At 51.8% G+C, this 20,119-nt stretch overlaps 1 protein-coding gene across 29 annotated transcripts in view; it reads left to right on the plus strand.

The window, feature by feature from the left end:
- The window catches only part of LOC112650436 (uncharacterized), a 30,701-nt gene that overhangs the window by 3,392 nt on the left and 7,190 nt on the right, over positions 1-20,119 (plus strand). For 2 of the 29 annotated variants that reach the window (XM_035696933.2, XM_035696930.2), the window contains exons 1-3: positions 3,715-4,027; positions 5,213-5,383; positions 14,410-14,546. In XM_035696933.2, coding sequence (XP_035552826.1) covers positions 3,754-4,027; positions 5,213-5,383; positions 14,410-14,546 — 582 coding nt within the window. In that variant the 5' untranslated portion in view covers positions 3,715-3,753. The other 27 variants (XR_004803629.2, XR_004803627.2, XR_004803623.2 and 24 more) reach the window with 24 other exon arrangements.

Below are 20,119 nucleotides of genomic sequence, written 5' to 3' on the forward strand. Positions count from 1 at the left end.
CGATCCCGGGACCCCGGGGTCACGCCCTGGGCTGTAGGCGACGCTAAACCGCTGAGGCACCCAGGGATCCCCTAGTTAATTTTTTTTTAAGGCTGCTGCTTATGTGAAAAGAGACGTATAGACGAAATAGCGAGTGCAGCGCTGCTTGTAAAAGACTAGAGACCAACTCTCACCAAAGAGCTGTTGTAATACATTTTAACCTACCCACACCGTGGAGAGTGTGCAGCAATTAAAGACTGAAGCACACATGTGTGTCCTGATATGGAACAGCCTCTAAGAAATACTTCAAATGAAAAAAAAAAACGAGGGAGAAAAGCAAACAGTCTGCCAAGACTTGTTCAACTATGAAAGGGGCACGAATATGTATATGTGTGTAAATGCACATCGAGAGGGGTTTTTCCTGTTGTCCTGAAACTGCTGCTGAAGCCCAGCTCTGAAAACCGAAACGTCCATAAGGAGCCCACTGCCGGTGGTTGGAACTAGCTCTCTCCCAGGAGGACATTTGAGGAGCCATTGTTTGGGAAACCAGCCCTCCTGCCAACCCCTACCTCCACCCTGCTACTCTCCACCTCTTCTCCATTCCCATCCTCTCTCCCCACAGACAAACCATCACCCCTCATCAGTGGGAAAAATGGAGAGTTGAGAGGGAAGTCAGGTTTTAGGAAAGAACAATGCTCTGGAAAGAGGCTCATCCCTCCCTCTCCCTCCGTGGGGGGGTGATATCCCTTCCTAGGGGCGAGGGACGGGGGCTCCACGGGATCACCAGTGGAGCTTGGGCGTGCCTATAGGAAGCGGAGGCTGGCAGCCCCCCAGGTACCCATTTGGCCATTGGACTTACCAATATGCTCTGTCCCATTGTACCCTTGGCAAAGGAAAACACGAGAGCGAGACCACATTGCAGGGGCTTCGGATGGGGAAGGATGGAACCTGCCCCACCAACCCGCTCACACCTGGACTCCTCAGTCCCAGATTGGAGGGCAGCAACGAGGTCGTCCTCCCGGGGTGAGGCATAGATGACACGGGCTAGCAGTCAGCTGGAAGAGAAACGTATGAGGGCTCAGCCGTTCCTGGGGAGATGAGTGGGGCACTCCGGGCACTGGTGCTTTGTCGTGTCTACTCGTTCTTGTTGCATCTCAACCTATTTATATTTTCATAATTTCTTTTGTAAAAATAGATGTTTTCCTATTCTTTTTTTCCAAAGGCTAAAAATCTGAAGTTATTTTCAGATCTGTCTATTGTGTTTATTTAAACCAAATTAGTTCATCTCCTTGTTGGTCTTAAAGGCTTAATTTTATTGGTTAATTTTGCTCATTTATTTTAGGGTTTTTGTTCATAGTTATATCTCGGATAATAGGTTCCCCACACACACACACTTACCCTTTTTTGTCTAGTGGTTTTGGAGCTGCCACTATAAACCATAGCCAGATATTAAAATATTGGTATTCCAACTCCTGGGTAATATTGAAGATACAGCAAAACCAACACAATTTATACTCTGAATTTTATTACTGTGTATGTGTGCTACCTAATTAGAGAACCTAATGTATTTTTTTAAGATTTTTAAAATTTATTTATTCATGAGAGACACACAGAAAGAGGCAGAGACACTGGCAGAGGGAGAAGCAGGCTCCCGGTAGGGAGCCCAATGTGGGACTTGATCCCAGGATCCGGGGTCACCCCTGAGCTAGAGACAGATGGTCAACCACTGAGACCCAGAATTTAATGTATTTTTAAGTGTAGTTGGTTGCTCTCTAGTGATACATAATTCAGTTAAGTAAAAACAAGCGAATAATAAAAAAATACTACTACATCGATCAATAACAATTGATAAACTTCAAAATTTAGCAGGTTGACAGAGAAGTAAAAATCAAGTACATAAGACTCGTTAGTTTCTGGGTAGGAGAAAGGAGTAGATGCAAATTCATAATACAAAAAAAGAAAATGATGCATAAATGTAAGGATAAGTATGTGTTCTACTCAATGGTAAAAGAAATGTTGTGACCATTAAAATAGCTCCCCTTCCAACATACCCATCCACCTTATACCAGTCGCCCCAAAATATAATCCTCGGACGTCACAGCTTTATTAGGGCGTGACTTCTAGAGTCAACAACAACGAACTTACATAAGGTGAAAAGTATGCTTGAAATTTCCCAGGAAAGCTCCGCACTAGAGACTGACTTACCCTCTCTTAGTTTTCCTCTAGCGTCAGATCTGATAGCCGTGGCTCTGGCTGACCACCTGAAGAGGCGGGTGGTTTAGAGTGGGAGCCGGGTTACCGGAGAAAACCTGCATCTTTGAACTTCAGACTCACACTCTGTGGCTAAGTGACCATGCTGTGAGCTCTACTAAAAAATAACAGATTTACCTCTTTTTTTTTTTAAAGATTTATTTATTTATTCATGATAGACATAGAGAGAAAGAGGCAGAGACACAGGAGGAGGGAGAAGCAGGCTCCATGCACCAGAAGCCTGACGTGGGATTCGATCCCGGGTCTCCAGGATCGCGCCCTGGGCCAAAGGCAGGCGCTAAACCGCTGAGCCACCCAGGGATCCCCCAGATTTACCTCTTTAATCAGAGACAGACTGGTATTTTAAATTTTCTTTATTTCTTCGCTGACCTTTACATTTTGTTGAAATAATGTAAGTTAAAAGCACGTGCGATGTGACACAAGTGTATCAGACTGGTGGTGACTGTCACCATGGCTCGAATTTGGCAGGTGCTGTCAAGAACTGGGATTTTACCCCAGTTGCAAGCTAAAAATGTGGCCTAACACGGTTTCCTTTTGTTGTTGTTTTTTTAGTTTTTGTTTTTGCTTTGGGGCCTAACGCAGTTTCCTGGATGGAAGCAGAAGACGTGAAACCCCTGGGTCAGAGACAAAGGACCGTATTGCCCACAACACTGCGTGCAGCCTGAACATCAGCACTTTTGCATCCGTCCTTGGCTGTGTGGACACACAGTGTGTCACAGTAAAGGAACTCCGCGCTTAGGGAAACCAGATCCTTCATGGCGGAGAGTGAGCATTTCTGTCCTTTGCTCTGGAGGGAAACTGTATCATCGAGGGCTGTTTGCTAAACAAACATAGTTGAAAAGTCGAAAAAATAGTGTGGGGCAAACGACGGTCAGTGCCTGTAGTCACAGGCTGTGCGGAAGCACAACCGTGGAGGGTTGTCTTCCACGGGGGCGAGACTTCATTGTGCACCTGCTGAGCGAGCGAGGGAGGCAGGGAGTCGAACACCTTCGCAATGAAAGACTGGTTTTGAGGGGCACCGTGACTTCAGCTCCATTTCTAGCAAACATTTTATTGGTTCTGGGATCTTAGTCATAGTCCTTAACTTCTCTGAGCCTCAACTACCTAATGGAATAATAAGTATATCCCAACGCAATCGTTGTTTAGATCTTCTGAGAAAGTGTAACTGAAAGCATCAGGCTCAGGATCTGGAATATGGGAAGCATTCCACAAATGCCCGATCCTTCTAGCCTTCCTTCATCTCTGCCCCATAGACGTGAAGCAGGTGCCAGAGCGTTGCGCCCGTCCCCCAAATCGGGAAGCGACTTCCTACCTGTGACACTAGACCAGGTTGGAGAAGCAGCTTTCAGGGCTGGTGGCTGAAGTGCACCCCTAACCGTGAACCCCAGAACAGGACCGCTAAGGGGAGCAGAGCCCCAGAGGCAGCTTCCTCCCAGTAGGAAGGAGAACAATGCCCAGGTGAGCACAAATTTACCAGGTGAGCAGTTCCTCATCTACCCAGGAATGGAGAAAGCAAGAGGGATGCTTACAACGAACCCTTCCCCGCCGAAAGTCCTGCTGGAGGAAGGAGGCCCCTGTACCATCCGCTGTGCACACAGCGAGGCCCGGAAGCCGCGGGGAGCATCTCACAGCATCTCCCAGCCGGCAGGTGCAGAAGGACCTGCGCTGAGGCGTCGCGTGTCCTCGGATGAGTTCCAGAGAGTCTCTAATTCCTCATTTCCCTGCCTCCAGAATGAGGAAATCGTGGTGCGGAGACCACGAGGCAAGCCGGTGGCGGGTGCGCCCCCAGCCCCCCGAGGGCCGGTGCTACCTCCAGGGCCAGTACTGCTCCCGCCGCTGCTCCATATAACCCGGGAAAGAAGGGAACAGCAGCAGCAGCACAACTGTCCCTGCTGGCAGGGCGCTCAGCCGAGGGAAGGGTTTCTGCCCATAATAAGGACAACTGGGGGAGAGGAAGGAGGGGAGGACGGGAAGTGGGCTCTGCAGGCTCCCCGGCCAGAGGGAACTGGGTCCCGGGCAGCCTGGCGGGCCTTCCCTCTCCTGTACCCGCTGCGCCACCCCACACACGTCGGGACGGGGCGGAGACGGGAGGGAGCCCACCTGTATTTAAGGCCCCTTGTCGTACTCTGAGGTCCACCCCTGGGTGGCTGGGCTCCACCCCTGCCAGCCCCCTCCTCACGTGCAGCCGGTGGTTTGGGGCCTTTGTGGGCGCCCTGTGTGTCGGACCTCCAAGTCTGCAGATGAGGGAGTGGGAGGCTCGAAGTTCTGCGTCCCCCACTGAGAGCCGGGCGGCCCCTCGCAGGGGCGACACCTGCCCATTGGCAGGGCGTTCACCACCGGGACCCGCTCTTCAGTGACCGGGGCTCGCACTTGGACTCGGCCCCCTCACCCACGGGAGCCCTTTGGGGCCCCTTCCTGTTTGCTCAGACGAGGGCCCCCGACACCCTCGCAGCCGAGCCTCCGCGTGCAGAAGAGAAGCACAGGGATCCGCGACTTAGCTGATGAGCAGGCGGTGGGGACGCGGCCGGAAGCCACACCTGGGCTCCTGGTGCGTCCCCGAGACGGGGATCCCGCGGTGCCCGTGAGCTCGGGGGCCCGGGTGGGCGAGCTTCCTCAGCCCCGAGCCTCCGTGGCCACGCTGTAAGGCGGGTGTGAGGGCCCCTGGCTTGCTGGGCTGTTGGGAAGGTTAGAAACGCCCCGAAAATCCCTGGGCACCGTGACCCGCCCTTCGGTGGCCTGCGTGTCGGTCGCTGGTGGGGGCAGCCCCTGCGGACGTGGGGCGCTGCCTCTGGCTTCTGGGGCAACGGGGAGGCCCCTTCCTGCGGCGGCCCAGCGCAGGTGACGGCCTGGTCACGCTAGGGGCCCAGGCACAGGGTCTGTGACGCAAGTTTGAGAGCAGATGACGTCACTTTAATGAATTGTTCAGCTTAACGGTGTTCATCTCCCGTTCTTCCCGGTGCAGGAGACTCTTCCCACCGAGACATCGGAGCGGAGGCAAAGCAGAGGGAGCGTGGCCGAGGAAATCCCGCCTCCATCTGCTTCTGCCTTTACAGGGTCAGCGTCTGGCCTGCGTCACCCGGCGCCGAGGACGGAAGGTACCGTTTCTGCTGGATTCCGTTTGCACCTGACGCAGGTGGGTACCGGGTGTAAACACAGAAACAACAAACAACCTGCCTCATCCGTGAATGAACAGGGCGGCGGGCTGCACGACGGGATGCCGCCTTCGAGCCACCTTTGCTTTAGGACAACAGCGGGTCACTGGCTGTCACATCTCTTGGGGACACCGTGTCCTGCCTCCCGATTCCTACAATTCCTAGTCTACGCGGGCGTCTGGAAGAGGCCGCCGACCGAGCGTTTCGGACACGCTCCAGCAGAGGGAGTAACAGGCTCACACCAGGCCAGCTCCAGCCGCTCCGGGCCTCGAGGGCCCCCTTGTGTTGCTCACAGGGTCGGGTTTGCAGCGGTTTGTGCCCGGCTCTGCTCTAGTCCCTCTCCTTTCGGAACTCGGAGGAAGTGGGGGTGCTCCCGCAGTCGTGCAGCTTGGGTTAAGACCCTGCTCCGTCATTTGCTGAGGCCTTGGCAGTGGCACTGGTGACTGCGAACTCCTCCCCGAGGCTCCTGGTGCAAGAAGGGAGGCCTCAAGATGGGCCAGCAGAATCCCCACATTTCACAGAGGGGGAAACTGAGGCTCAGCCTAGACCAGAACCCGGGTCCCTGGGCACGTGAGCCCGTGCTCCCTCTGCTGTGCCCACCCGCCCCCTGCAAATACGCATAAACCTTCAGAGCAGCCAGACGCGCCGGGTGGTCGCAGGGCCGTGGTGCCCACTCCCCTCGCAGGGGGTTCGGCCGTGTTGGGCGTGAGTCACAGGCCTGTCAGAGGGGGTCAGGAGGACAGCTCGGCCCGGGCCACGCAGGCCCCACGCGATGGTGGCTCTCCGCGTGGCCTGGAGGCTTCCCGGGTCGCAGTTCTCCCCTGCGGGTAGGGGGTCCTGAGGTGTGGGCGCCTTACACGATCCAGCCCATCAGGCCCCCGGCAGGGCCTGGGGGTCCTTCAGCTGGTGGGGGTCGGGGCCTGCGCAGCGGGGAGCCTGCCTCTCCCCTCCCTCTGCCCCCCACTCGGTCGCACCCTCTCTGGCGCTCGCTCACTCTCATTCCCAAATAAATGAGACCTTAAAGAAAGGGAAAAGCCCCCCGCCAAGGTCCTGACTCGTGGCAATGATGTAAAACACACGGAGCCTGGTGGGGACTGCCACCGCACGCCCCCCGTGAGGTAGAGGGTGACATGTCTAAGAACAGAGTTTTTCTACACCCCGCCATTGCGTGCATTGGGGGGACCCCATCTGTGCCCTAAACTTGCTGCAGGGTCTGCACCTGTGGAGGAGGGAGTGATGGCACCGAGGGGATCCAGCCAACCCCTGCCAGGAGGGCACATGCTTCCGCGGATGTTCCTACAGCTGCCCTAACAAAGTGCCACAAACCGAGGAGTCTAAACCCACAGGAATGTGTTCGCCCACGGTTCTGGGCATTAGAAACCCGAAATCAAGATGTTGACAGGCCACACCCTCTGACAGTGGGTTGAGCCTTCCTGGCTGCTCCTTGGCTTGGAGCCTCACCTTCCACTCTGGCCCGTCATCAGCCACATGCTGTTCTCCCTCCGGGCTCTCGGTGTCCCTTTTCTTTCTCTTCTTATAAGGACACGGTTCCTGTTGGATTAAGGGCCTCTCGGTGGCAAGAGCATGACCTCGTCTTAGTAGCATCTGCAAAGACTGTTTCCAAATAAGGTCAAATTCGCAGGTACCCCAGACTAGGACTTCAGCCTTCCTTGTGTGGGAACACAGCTCAACCCACAACGCTTATTAAAAGCTTTTCAAAAAAAAAAAACAAAAAAAAAAAACAAAAAAAGCTTTTCAAGAACTCTGATGTTTTATGAGGTCTTGCAACTTCTTAATATGCGTAATTTACATAGAGACATACTGACATAATTATAAGAGATCTTATTTCATCCGCTCGTATAAAATTAATGTAATATTCATTATTATAAATATATGAACTCAAAACCTATTGTTATTAAATTACTCAAATTAATTTTTATCATTTGTTAACTATTAGAATAGTTAATTTTTTAAAAATGAGTCAAACAAAACATTTCTGTGGACCTGAAAGGCGCTTGGGCCATCGCTTTCCAGCCCTTGGTCTCATGAACTGTGTGACTCCCCTGTTTTAAGCTGACCCGGAGCAGACCTTCACCGCCCCTTCACCGCCCTGTCTTCCTGCCTACGTGGCTCCTCCAGGAACAGGCCCCATCTTTCCCACTCCCCACCCCAACAACCCGCCCCAGTTCTCTCTACTGCTCCTCGTTCAGGGCCCCACTTAAAAGCCACTTCCCCTCTGAAAGCGGCAGACCCAGGAGGGTCCTCCCACGGGGGTTCTGCGGTCCCTGCTTCTGCATTTGTAGCACGTCTTCCAGTTTCCTGATGCCACAGTGAGCTTACACGGTTAGCAGCCTCTCCATGGGGCTAGGAGCTCCCGAAGTCTGGAAGTTACCTTGGTCCTTGTGACAAAAGTTCTTGGCTTGAGCAAACTTCAGCCCCTAAAACTTCTCCTAGACCCGTCTGTGCATTACCATATAAAATCCAGTCTTAGCAAGAACCGTGCTCGGTTATTTTAGCAGGAGCCCCCAAGTCTGATGCCTGATGACCCTCACTGTCTGATCAGGGTCCTCATCCTCCACCATTCGTCAAGCAATGTCCGAATACCGGGCCTGTCTTCGGTCAAAATCCCGTTAGGTCAGCGTAGCCAGGACCCTCCACGCCTGATGCTTCCTCTCAGTGCTTTTCCATCCCCTGACCCCGTACCTCTCGCCCCTACAGATTCCCACCAGCCCATGCTGTGCTTGGAGCTGAGCCCGTCTCTGCCCCCCTGTAAAATCCCATCGCAGGCCCCACACCGAACACCATCGCCCAGAATAAAGCCTGCCTTACCATCCTCAACAAGTGTCACTGAATATTTTTGTCATGAACAGCTGCCCATGACGAATATCACAGACTGGGCGGCTTGCACAGCAGAAATTTGTTTTCTTACAATTCTGGAGGCCGGAAGTCCGAGATCAAGGTGTCGGGGGGTCGGCTTCTTCTGAGGCCTCTCTCCTAGGCTCATAGACGGCCGTCTCCTCCCTGTGCCTTCACGTGTCCCCCCTGTGTGTCTCTGTCCCAAATGTCCTCTGCCTGTAAGGACACTAGTCATGTTGGATTAGAGTCCTTCCCGATGACCTCATTACCTTAATAACGTCCTCCAGACCTGATCTCCAAACACAGCCCTATTCTAGGGTGCTGAGATTAGGACGTTCAGCATCTGAATTGGGACTGGGATGCAATTCGGCCCGTGACTGTCATTTAAAGTAAATGTTTAATAACCCAAGTAATATAGAAGTGTATCATCATCATTACTAGTACTACAACCTCAGACGATACAGGTGAAGCTACGGTCCTGTTTCCCTACCTCACTCTACCTGATTGTCAACACTGCCACTGGATCTATTTCTTTTCTTTTCTTTTTAAAAATATTTTATTTATTCATTCAGGAGCGACCCAGAGAGAGGCAGAGGCACAGGCAGAGGGAGAAGCAGGCTCCCTGCGGGGAGCCCGAGGTGGGACTCGATCCCAGGACCCCGGGGTCACGCCTGGAGCCCAAGGCAGATGCTGCACCACTGAGCCCCCCGCCCTGGGCATCCCTCAGTTTTACTTCCTTGACGTTTCTGAGAATCCAGAGAGCACTTCCATCTCCACCAGACCAGCCTCGGTGGCTCTTTTCTGCGGCCAGGTGGCTGTTCTGCGGCTGTTTCCGCTGCGGTTCCCTCTGTTCTTCTTTGCCTAAGACGCAGGCTGCTGGGTGGAGGAGCTTTGCCGGAGGGGGGGGTTGCGCTGGCCGGATGGCGGGGCCCTGCCCGCAGCGTTTGCCAGACTTTGGCGGGTCGAGCGAAGGCAGTTGCACACGAAGGCCATAAGCCGAAGCTCCGTGAGCTCGGGGAGGGGGGGACGCACACGGGCCGCAGGGAGTCCGCGCCAGCTTCCCTGTCCCTGTCCCCGGCCTCCGCTTGCGCGCACGGGCATTCGCTCTCTCTCAAATTAATAAATTAGTTGGAAAAAAAAATAACGGAAGCACATTGTGAGATAGTTCATCTATTTTCTGATTACTTTCAGGAAAGCCTCACGTCGCATGCAACATCCTGCAGAAGCTCTCGACGGGCGCCGTCCCCCTCTCTACCGGGGAGGCAGCGGGCAGCAGCGCCTAGCTAGGGCTCAGTCACACTGTTCCGTTTTCCTTGTATTTATTTTTATGGAAATGATGTTAATTCCCCATTGCCGAAGCGGTAGAAATGTCCTTGTCATTAAAAATGAGTAGACTTACAGAAAAATAGTAAGTATATAGTGTAGGTAGCTCATCGAAATGGCAAAATTGTGCAACCTGCGGCCTCCAGGCTGGGGAACACCGCTCATAATAAAGAGGAACTTAGGACTGGATGCCAGACCCACTGCCTGGCCGGGCCGCCCCTGCCCCCCCAGGGAGAGCGGGGCCAGCTCCAGGGTCACAATACTCCAGACCCACGGGGGCCCAGGCTTTTCTTTGCGCTGCCTTGTTATCCCAAAGCCTCCATTTCAACAGGGATCTCCATCTCTCTTCCCGAAACAAGTCTCCTAACGCTGTTCCCCTTCAAACAAAAAAAGTGCAGCCAGTTTTCCCTCGACCGCTGCGGCAGGCGGCTCTGCGACGGCGGCGGTTCATCACTGAAGGCCTGCAGGTGTCATCCGAGTAGCCTCCCTCCCCCGGTCTGGCCCCCAGGTGGGGCGGTGCTACCCCCAGTTCTCGTGGGCTGGTCTTCGTGGGCTGGCACCTGAGGCTCAGGGTAGAGGAGAAGCTCATGGGGCCGCGCCTCGGGAACAGTTCCCAGTGCTGGAACCATCCCTGACTTGCTCCGAGGCCTTGCTGCTCCCCTCCTCTCCCTGGGCTGGTTTTCCCATCAGTGGTAGGAGGGAAACAGCGTCCCTCCCAGGGCTGATCGCTGTCGGCTGTGGCTTGAGGCTCAATTAATTGACCAGCTCACGATCAAAGAAGCTCGAGGAGCCAGCACCGAGGCCCCGACCTCCGGCCTGACCACCCTCCGCCCAGCACAGGGCAGACCTTGACACGTTGCCTCTCCAGAGCGCCCTGGATCCGAGGCCCTATCTCAAGAAAACGGGTCTGCTGGGAATTGCGCTGGCCTCTCTGCTTCCCAAGAGTTTCCTTACCGACCGCAAAGCCCTACAGGGTGAGGAAGCCACTCACACTTGACCTCTCATAACTCTCCTCGCATCCCGAATCATTCCAGCAGGAGGATTTTCTGTTTTGTCCTTTTATTTTATTATTTTTGTAAGATTTTACTTATTCACGAGAGACCCAGAGGGAGAGGCAGAGACACAGGCAGAGGGAGAAGCAGGCTCCTCGCAGGGAGCCCGATGCGGGACTCGATCCCAGGACCCGGGGGTCACGCCCTGGGCTGAAGGCAGACGCTAAACTGCTGATCCACTGGGCACCCCATGTTTTGTCTTTTTAAAAGGAGAATGGTTTTGTTTTGTTTTTAACCTGCCATAAAACAGATATTCAGCTTGAAGACGTTGGGACAGTATAGAAACGTATGAAGAAGAGGCTCAAAGTCAACTGAAACGTTATTTACCTACCGCTGCCCATGATATTCTCTTTTTCTGTCAAGGTTTTATTTTTAAGTAATCCAACGTGGGGCTCAAACACACAACCCTGAGGTCAAGAGTGGTGCGCTCCACGGGCCAGTCGAGCCAGGCGCCCCCAAGATATTCTTCACAAACATTTTTGTGTTCATCCTTCTAGGCTTTCTCTAAAAATATAAAGACGTGTATCCTTATAATGAGGAGACGATCAGACTAGAAATACTGTTATAATTTTTTTAAAAGGCAATATTGTGACTCTCATACAAATATAAAACAAACACTTATCAAAGATTGTATTTAACTCAATAATTAATGAAAGAACCAGAAATAAACTAAAACCAGTTCAAAGGAGAATCAGATACGTCTGGGTCTAGATCGACATATAAATTTGCTATTAGATGTAAAGTTGGTTATTATCTTTAGGGCAATAAAGCGGTGTTTGGAGTCATCTCCTAAATTGCATATTTACAGGACAAGATCAACTTGTATTTCCGTGGACAAGGACACCTTATATCACATCACTTCTCCGTGACTTAACAGCGTTCTGAAACAGTCCCCCGCAGAGTCCGGTGACCCCCACAGATAGCACCCCGCCCCGTATCACTGAACGGATGCTCTGCAATCCTTCAAAATTTTCACCCAAACATACGTTACGGGTATAATAGCTCGTATTTGGGGGTGCTCACTACGTGCCACACACGGTTGTAGGCGCTTTATGAGTCTTATCTCATGTAACTCTCACGACAAGACCGTGAGGAGAGTCTGCGGTCGCTCCATCTGTACGGATGAGAAAACTGAGATACAGGGGGGCGAAGCAGTTCGCACAATGTCACACCGCCGGGAAGGGGGGGCCAGAATTCACAGCCCTGTTGAGAACTAGGAGTTCGACCAAGTACATTTTGAAGATCTAATTAGCTTTATGAATCGGCTCGTGAGTTGGGCAACATCCCATCCAGCATCCGGGGGAGCCCTGACGAGCTACAGAAAGGGAAAGGTTTTTTAAAAAAATATTTTATTTATTTATTTATTCATTCATTCATTCATTCATTCATTCATTCATGAGACACACAGAGAGAGACACAGGCAGAGGAGAAGCAGGCTCCACGCAGGAGCCCAATGCGGGACTCGATCCCAAGACCCCGGCCTGGGGTCACGGCCTGGGCTGAAGGCAAATGCTCAACCTCTGAGCCCCCCAGGGATCCCCAAGGGAAAGGTTTTTAAAGGCAGGGCTAGGAAATCATGAACAGAAAAAAAGATTATTTGGGGTGAGGCCAACTTCCTTTGGGGGACAAAGGGCCTTGTTAGGTGGGTTACTTCATTTCCTCGGGGGCATGAGGGTGTCCGGCCACGTGTCCGACCCCCTTGCTGGTGCTGACCAGAAGATTCCCGGAGACCAGTCAGGACTGTGTCTGGGGGGGTCAGACTGCACCGGGTGGGTACTAAGCCCCAGCTGGTGACATGGCCTGGCATGATTGACTCTATTCTGGGCACGCGGCTTTGCTTTTTTTAACACCCCTAACTATTTCGACATCATCTTGCCATTTATCTGACTTTTGATTGATGGACATTTGGGTTGTTTCCAGGGGTTTTTTGTCAATGATGAACACTTCAGTGAATATCTTTATCTCCTCTACTTTTGAGAATTCCTCCGAGTGGAATAGCTGGGTTCAAGAATATGTGCATTTTACATTTGATAAATGTGGCCAAATTGCCCTCCAAAAAGTGGAATCAATTTACACTCCCATTAGCAGCCAGCTTAGGGGAGCTTATTTCCCTACATCTTTGCCAACAATGAGCAAGTACATCAATCTTTTCAGTATTCGCCTGTCTCATAGATGTAAGAAAAAAAAAAAAACATTTCTTGGTGTTATTTTAATTTACTTTTTTTTTTTTTAAGGCGAGACTTCTTCAGGACTCTTGTAGACGGGCAGTTATCTGTGGCGGAGATCACTCTGGACCCTCTCTTTGCCCCCATCAGCGAGCCTGGAACTCAGAGCCAGGTGCCCAGTGAGGACCTGTCCGAGACCCCTGTGGGGCAGGGGCGGACCCTGGCCCTCCTCGGGGCTTTCTGACGTCCTCAGGAGTAAGTGCAGCCTTTCTTAGGAGCCGGTGTTGTTTGCAGCTGAATACGGGTGGGGATGGTGGGGCCCCATCAGGAGTAAGCCCTTTGGATTAATCAATCAATGGAGATGATGTCATTAGCTAGGCCATTTGAGAAAAAGAAAACTGGGGCAGCTGGGGTGGCTCAGCGGTTGAGTGCCACCTTCAGCCCAGGGAGTGACCCCAGGGTCCTGGGATCGAGTCCCGCGTTGGGCTCCCGGCATGGAGCCTGCTTCTCCCTCCGCTGTGTCTCTGCCTCTCTCTCTGGGTCTCTCATGCATAAATAAATAAAATCTTAAAAAAAAGAAAAAGTAAAATAAAAAGAAAACTGGTTTCCTACCTTGTAAGCAATGAAACAAACACTGAACTGTCCCGGGTCCTGGGATGGAGCCCCCCCTCCATCTCTGCTCAGTGGGGAGCCTGCTTCTTGTTCCCCCTCTGTGCTCCCTGTGCTCGCGCTCTGTCTCTCTGTCAAATAATTAAATAAACAAATAAACAAATAAATAAATAAATGGTAAAATCAATAAATAAGCAGACTATAAGAAAAATGTGAGTAAATTAGCTCTATGATTGATTCCTTTTTTGGTTCTATGGTTTATAAAACAAATCATAGAGAAAGTTTTGACAGACTTGACCGCTAAATGTTTTAAAACATCTACGCGGCAAAACCAACAACAAACCACCGCAAATGAGTTTGAAAGAGAAAGGGGGACGGGGTGGCCTGGGGGGCTCAGCGGTTGGGCGGCCCTGGGTCCCGGGATCGAGTCCCGCAAGGGGTCCCTGCTCAGCGGGGCGTCTGCTTCCCCCCCCTCCACCCCGCTCTGCTGTCTCTCACTTACTTAGTCTCCCTCAAATAAATGAATAAATAAATAAACAAAAGGAGAATTTACCCGGGGTCCCACTTTCTTAGACGATCCAAAGAGCCCCGTCGGACACCCCCGGGCGCTCACCAGCCGCCAGGCCCGTTCAAAGGCCGAAGGAGGTGATGCGAAGGCGGCGCAAAGGTGTTGTCCTCAGGGGCTTGGTCGTCGGGCTGTCGTGGTCCTTCTGGCTTCCAGCCACGTGGCCAAAGCCTGTGGAACCTCGTCCGAGGCAAGCCTGGCGCTCGCGGGTCGCTTGGCAGGACGTGGCCCTCGGCTCCCCGTTCATAGAAGGCGGAGAGTGATGCCCACGTCGCAGGGGTCTGCGAGGGGTCAGTGGGGCGCCGCTGGGCTCCCGTTGAGCCTGCGCTGCCAAGACTGGTTTAGACGTGTGTTCCCTTTCCCTCCCGTCTCCGAGAACGCACGGAGATTCGCTGGACTCTTCATTCAGTCGTTCATTCGTTCATTCATTCATTCAGTGGCTCGGTCAACAGCGTGTATGTCACCCCCGTGTGGGCTGGGCGCGCGCGGGCGCGGAGAGCGGCGTGGCCGTGGGAGAAGCAGGCTCTGTCCTCTTGGAGTTTGGAGTCTAAGGACAACGCTGGACACGCAACAGGTAATTTCGCAAAACGGAATCGTTCCCCCCTCGCTGAGGCAGGGCTGCGGACACACCGGGCCCGGGTGCGGCAGGAGCCTGGGGAGCGTCCAGGAAGGGCCTCCAGGGCGTCCGAGGGGCAGAGGCCGCCCCGAGGCTGCGAGGCCGAGCAAGGGGGCAAGGCTCGAGGGCCCGGGGTGTCACCTGCCAGCCCCAGTACCCCCCAGGTGGGCCCGGGCGCCCTCTGGCCAGGAGCACAGCGCCGCCGGCCATCGGGTGGACGCGCCCGGAGACCCAGGGCACCTGCTGCCCCCGGCCGCCGCCAGGCCGCACTGACATCTGTCCCCGTAGTCACCGCCCTCGTGTCCTCCTCGCCGTCTTACAGGTAGCTCCTCTTCGGAAGAGAAGGTGTCTTTGTCTTCCCTCCGTCCCCAGCTCCTAGCACAGCCCTCGCATGTGTGAGCCGCTGCCCAGCGCATGTTTGCTGAAGGCCTAAGAGGGGATGCCTTGCAGGTTGGGTCATTTCAGCTTAGGTCCTATTAACCCCCAATACCACCTGCGGGTTTTTTTTTAAAGACTTTATTTATTTATTCACGAGAGACACACAGTGAGAGGCAGAGGCCCAGGCAGAGGGAGAAGCAGGCTCCATGCAGGGAGCCCGACGTGGGACTTGATCCCAGGACTCCAGGGTCACAACCTGAGCTGAAGGCAGACGCTCCACCCCGAGCCCTCCAGGGGCCCCAATAGCTGTGTTTCATTGGGCATCCACTGTGTGTCAGAAGCATGCCTAAGGCTATCTCGTTAAATTGTTTTTTAGAGATTGTTATTATTTTGCCTCTACTTTTCCATCAGCTTTATATTTTAAGAAATTCAAATAAACAGAAAAGTTGGAAGAACTGAGCAATAAACACCCACACGCCCTTCACACAGGTGCACTAACTTTGCCATCGTTGCTTTCTCTCTGTGTGCAGGTATGTACACGCACACACACGCACACACGCCCTTATTCCCTTAACCATTTAAGCTGCTGTTGTGAAAACGCTTCACCCTGAAATCCTAAGCACACGTCTCCTAAGAACAAAAACACTTCTCTACACAATTATGATGTCATTGTCACACCCAACAGATATAAGGTTGATAAAATAATGCCCGAAGATAGCGCGTGTTTGAATTTCTCTTGATGGCATGATCAGGAGATGATCATATAGCTTTTTAGTTTTCTTTCAGAAGCACGGAACGCATTTAAAATCGTCACGTCTCGTTGGTCTCCATTCACCTGGAACAGTTTTCCCCACTTTGTGTGTGTGTGTGTGTGTGTGTGTGTGTCTTTCATGTCACTGGCAGTTTTGGAGTCTAGGACAGTTGTTTTATAAAACATCCCCCGATTTGGGCTTCTCTAGTGTCTCTCCATTGTTTGATCAGGTTTTACATCTTTGGGCAAAAGTGTTATTCAGGTGATGCCGTGTTTTTCTAGCACCAGCACCTCAGAAGATAAATGTCAGTGTGGGTGATGCTAAAGCCGGTCACTTGGATGAGATAATAGGACATAGATCTCTGCCCCTTTGTGATCTCCTAAGTGGCAGGACCTCGAAGATCCAGCATCTGGTCCTTCACCCCGGGGCCTGACACTCAGCTCCTGAAACTCTCGTGATTTCCCGGGTGACAGGAGTGTCTTTTGTTCCAGGGATGCCCCTTCAGGTGGGGCCCCGGGTGGCTCTTGGACGAGGGCTGGTCATCTGAAGACGACGCCACGGTCAGGAGTGTGGCGCTTCCAGCCCCGCCTCTCATCCTCTCGAGGAGACAGAGGGGCTGACGGGGAAGTTGATGATCGATGGTGCTTGCATAAGGGAGCCCCCCTAAACCCCCCGGAGTGCGGGGCTCGGCGGGCTCCCAGGTTGGGGAGCACCTCCACACATGGAGGACGCCGCACCCCGCGCCCAGTGACAGGTGCACCTGTGCCCAGGGCCTTCCAGGGCTCAGCCTCTGTCTCCGCCTGTTTGCCCATCTGTACCCTTCATCACAGCCTCCCGTAAACGGTCGGCGCAAGTGTTTCCTCCAGGTCTTCCAGCGCGCTAGCAAGTTGACCGAAACGGAGGATGGGGTGGTGGGGACCTCCAGTTTGTGGCCAACCTGGACAGACATAACTTTCTACCTGCGAGGGGCGTCTGAAATAGGGCGGAAGCAGTCTTGTGGGACTGAGCCCCAGCCTGTGGGATCTAATGCTCCAGGGAGATAGTGTTAGAATCGAGTTAAACTGTAGGATACCCGCGATCCCTGGGTGGCTCGGCGATTTAGTGCTGCCTTCAGCCCGGGACCTGGCCCTGGAGACCTGGGATCGAGTCCCACGTCTCACTCTCTCATGAATAAATAAATAACCTTTAAAAAAAAAAAAATGTAGGATACCCTACTGGTGGTACACGGAATTTCTGGTGTGAAAACCCCACACACATCTGGTGCCAGAAGTGAAGTGTTCTGTGTGAGTCAGAAAGGGGACACACGGGACCGAGCTGCGTTTCTCTTACAGAACTTGGTTCAAGTTGTGTGCACCAGATGGTCTTCACAATAAAGGTACGTTTTTTTCTTTTGTAATTTTTAAAAAGATTTTATTTATTTATTCATGAAAGACACGAAGAGAGAGGCAGAGACACAGGCAGAGGGAGAAGCAGGCTCCATGCAGGGAGCCCGATGTGGGACTCAATCCCAGGTCTCCAGGATCACGCCCTGGGCCGAAGGCAGGCGCTAAACCACTGAGCCACCCAGGATCCCCCCCTTTTGTAATTTTAAAAAAGATTTTATTTATTTATTCATGAGAGACCCAGAGAGAGACAGAGACCCAGGCAGAGGGAGAAGCAGGCTCCCTGCAGGGAACCCGAAGCAGGACTCGATCCCGGGACCCCCCCCAGGGTCACGCCCTGGGCCAAAGGCAGATGCTCAACTGCTGAGCCCCCAGGTGGCCCTTCTTTTGTGATTAATAAGTGATTTCCGGGGAGATACTTTAAGACTATGTGAATATTCCATTCCCCAACAATTTTTCACCAATGGCTTTCAGATCCACGAATGATCTAGTACTGTGGTGATTGCAAAGTGATGATTTTCTAATTTCTTTCACATTTATTAGCTGACCGTCTTCTATAGAGTAGAGCACTCTCCAAGCACATGGAGAGAGCTTCTTTCTTCTTTCCTCTTTTTTTTTTTGATCAGGGTAGCGTTATACACCCTCGGATTACATGTTTATTTAATGTAGAGCAATCCTTTATCACCATTATTCATTTTGATGTTCAAATTGTCCCAGATTTGACCCGTGGGAATGCTTCGAGCCAGCTCCTGGGTGGCGCTTCGATGGGTCTCCAGGAGCTTTTAGCGCTTTGCTTTCTGGCACAACAAAATATTCTAGGTTTACTTTTCCCCTATTTTAAATAGGAGAAAAAGGAGGCCCAGAGAGTGGAAGTGGCTCGCCGCCTCACAGGACCACAGGACCTGTGAGATCCTAATCAAGCTCAGGACTCTGAGTCCTAAAGTCCTAGGGAAGCGTGACCCTGATAGGCCAGCCGTTCCTATAGAACAGAAAAGACCTTATCAGGACACGTGGATGTTCCCAAAGCCGGCTGAGCCTGTGGTGACTGACGGAGAGCTTGCCTAAGAGGATGAAAACATTTGTGTTATACCTTTGAGCTTAGCCGCTTAGCAACGTATCCCAAGGCTATTTTATTTATTGAGGAAGTTATAAGTCGGGGGATAAGAACATAGGTTTTGCAACCAGGGAGAACCAAGTTTTCCTTTAAAACTCAGATTCTGCTCTTGCGTTTGTCTTTGGGCAAATAACTTCCCCTTGCTGAATCCCAGGCTCTTCCACCTGTAAAATGGGTTCGTTCCTATAACCTGCTTAGTCTAGTGTCTGACACGTGTTCAGTAAATGAGAGCTAGCTTCCCCGGCGATGCTGCTGTTATTATTATTAAAATCTCAGAAAATTCTGCTATTTAGTGGATTAGAAAAAAAGCAGTGGAGTTGGATTTGGATTCTGAAGATCCTGCTCCAGGCCTATGACCTTGGACCGCTCTCGCACACCTAGATGAATCTCATTTCCTCACCTGTGAATCAGGGTTCACAGTCCCTCCCAACCTCACAGCATTTCATGAGCACCTACTACGCGTAACCACAATCCCAACGTTAAAAGCAAAGGGTGGACGTTGCCGTACCCGTCCTTCGACATGTTTGAGGGGCAGTCAGAGCCACTGAGCAGCAAAGCAGAAATTCCATCCAGCTCTCCCAGCCCTTCAGGCCTGTCCTCTTCCCTTTAGGTCCCAGCATGTAGAAGGGCAAGTGAGAGCTGAATAGGACCATGTTCTGCAAAGCTGCAGGACCCCAGAAAGGTAAGAGTGTGATCAGCAGCATAGTAACATTCCTTCCGTGGAAAACGTCATTGGGAGGAGAGCAGGAAACTTTGGGTATTTTTTTTTTCTCTTTTTTTCTATCCACAAGATGATTTGTGAGAGTCTTAGTGTGACGCTATCTACCTTGGACGCCTACACTTCAGACAATAGCTGGGTGGAGGCAACAGAGATCCAAGCCAGCCCTGCAGCAAATACCTCCACGGAGAACACTGATAAGAAAAGCTCTCTGAGACTGTAGTTTATCTAAGACACTGTTTCTTTTCTGTTTTTTAAATTTTATTTTTATTACTTTTCAAAATTTTATTGTCTTTTAAAATTTTAATTGCAATGTAGCGAACCTACTGTGTTATATGAGTTTCAGATGTGCGATATCGCGACTCAACAGTTCTCCGCATTACTCAGTGCTCATCGTGATAAGCGTCCTCTTCATCCTTCACCTATTTCGCCCATCCCCCCACCTCCCTCTGGTGACGTCAGTTTGTTTTCTGTAGTTAAGGGTCTGTTTGTTTGTCTCTCTCACTGTTTCCCCCTTTGTTTCTTAAATTCCACACTTAGTAAAGTCATGGTGTTTGTCTTTCTCTGACTGCCGTAGTATTATACTCTAGCTCCATCCATGTTGTTGCAAATGGCAAGATTTCATTCTTTTTTTATGGCAGAGTAATATATACAGATGTATGCACCATATCTTCTTCGTCTGTTGATGGACGCTTGGGCTGCTCCCATAGTTTGGCTGTTGTGAGTGATGCTGCAATAAACACGGGGTACATATATCCTTCCGAATTAATGTTTTTGTATTCTTTGGGTAGATAACCCATGGTGCACTTACTGGATCACAGGGCAGTTCTGTGTTTAATTTTTTGAGGAACCTCCATCCATTTCCCCATGCACCAGCTTGCATTCGCACGGACAATGCAAGAGAGTCCGTTCTCTCCACATCCTCACCAACTAGTTATTTCTCATGTTTTTTTTTAAAGATTTTATTTATTTATTCATGAGAGACAGAGAGAGAGAGAGAGAGAGAGAGAGAGAGAGGCAGAGACACAGGCAGAGGGAGAAGCAGGCTCCATGCAGGGAGCCCGACGTGGGACTCGATCCTGGGTCTCCAGGATCAGGCCCTGGACTGAAGGCGGTGCTAAACCGCTGAGCCACGCGGGCTGCCCCTATTTCTCATGTTTTTAATCTTAGCCATTCTGACAGATGTG

This window comes from Canis lupus, chromosome 11 (assembly GCF_003254725.2).
Source record: "Canis lupus dingo isolate Sandy chromosome 11, ASM325472v2, whole genome shotgun sequence".
In the NCBI taxonomy this organism is placed as follows: Eukaryota; Metazoa; Chordata; class Mammalia; order Carnivora; family Canidae; genus Canis; species Canis lupus.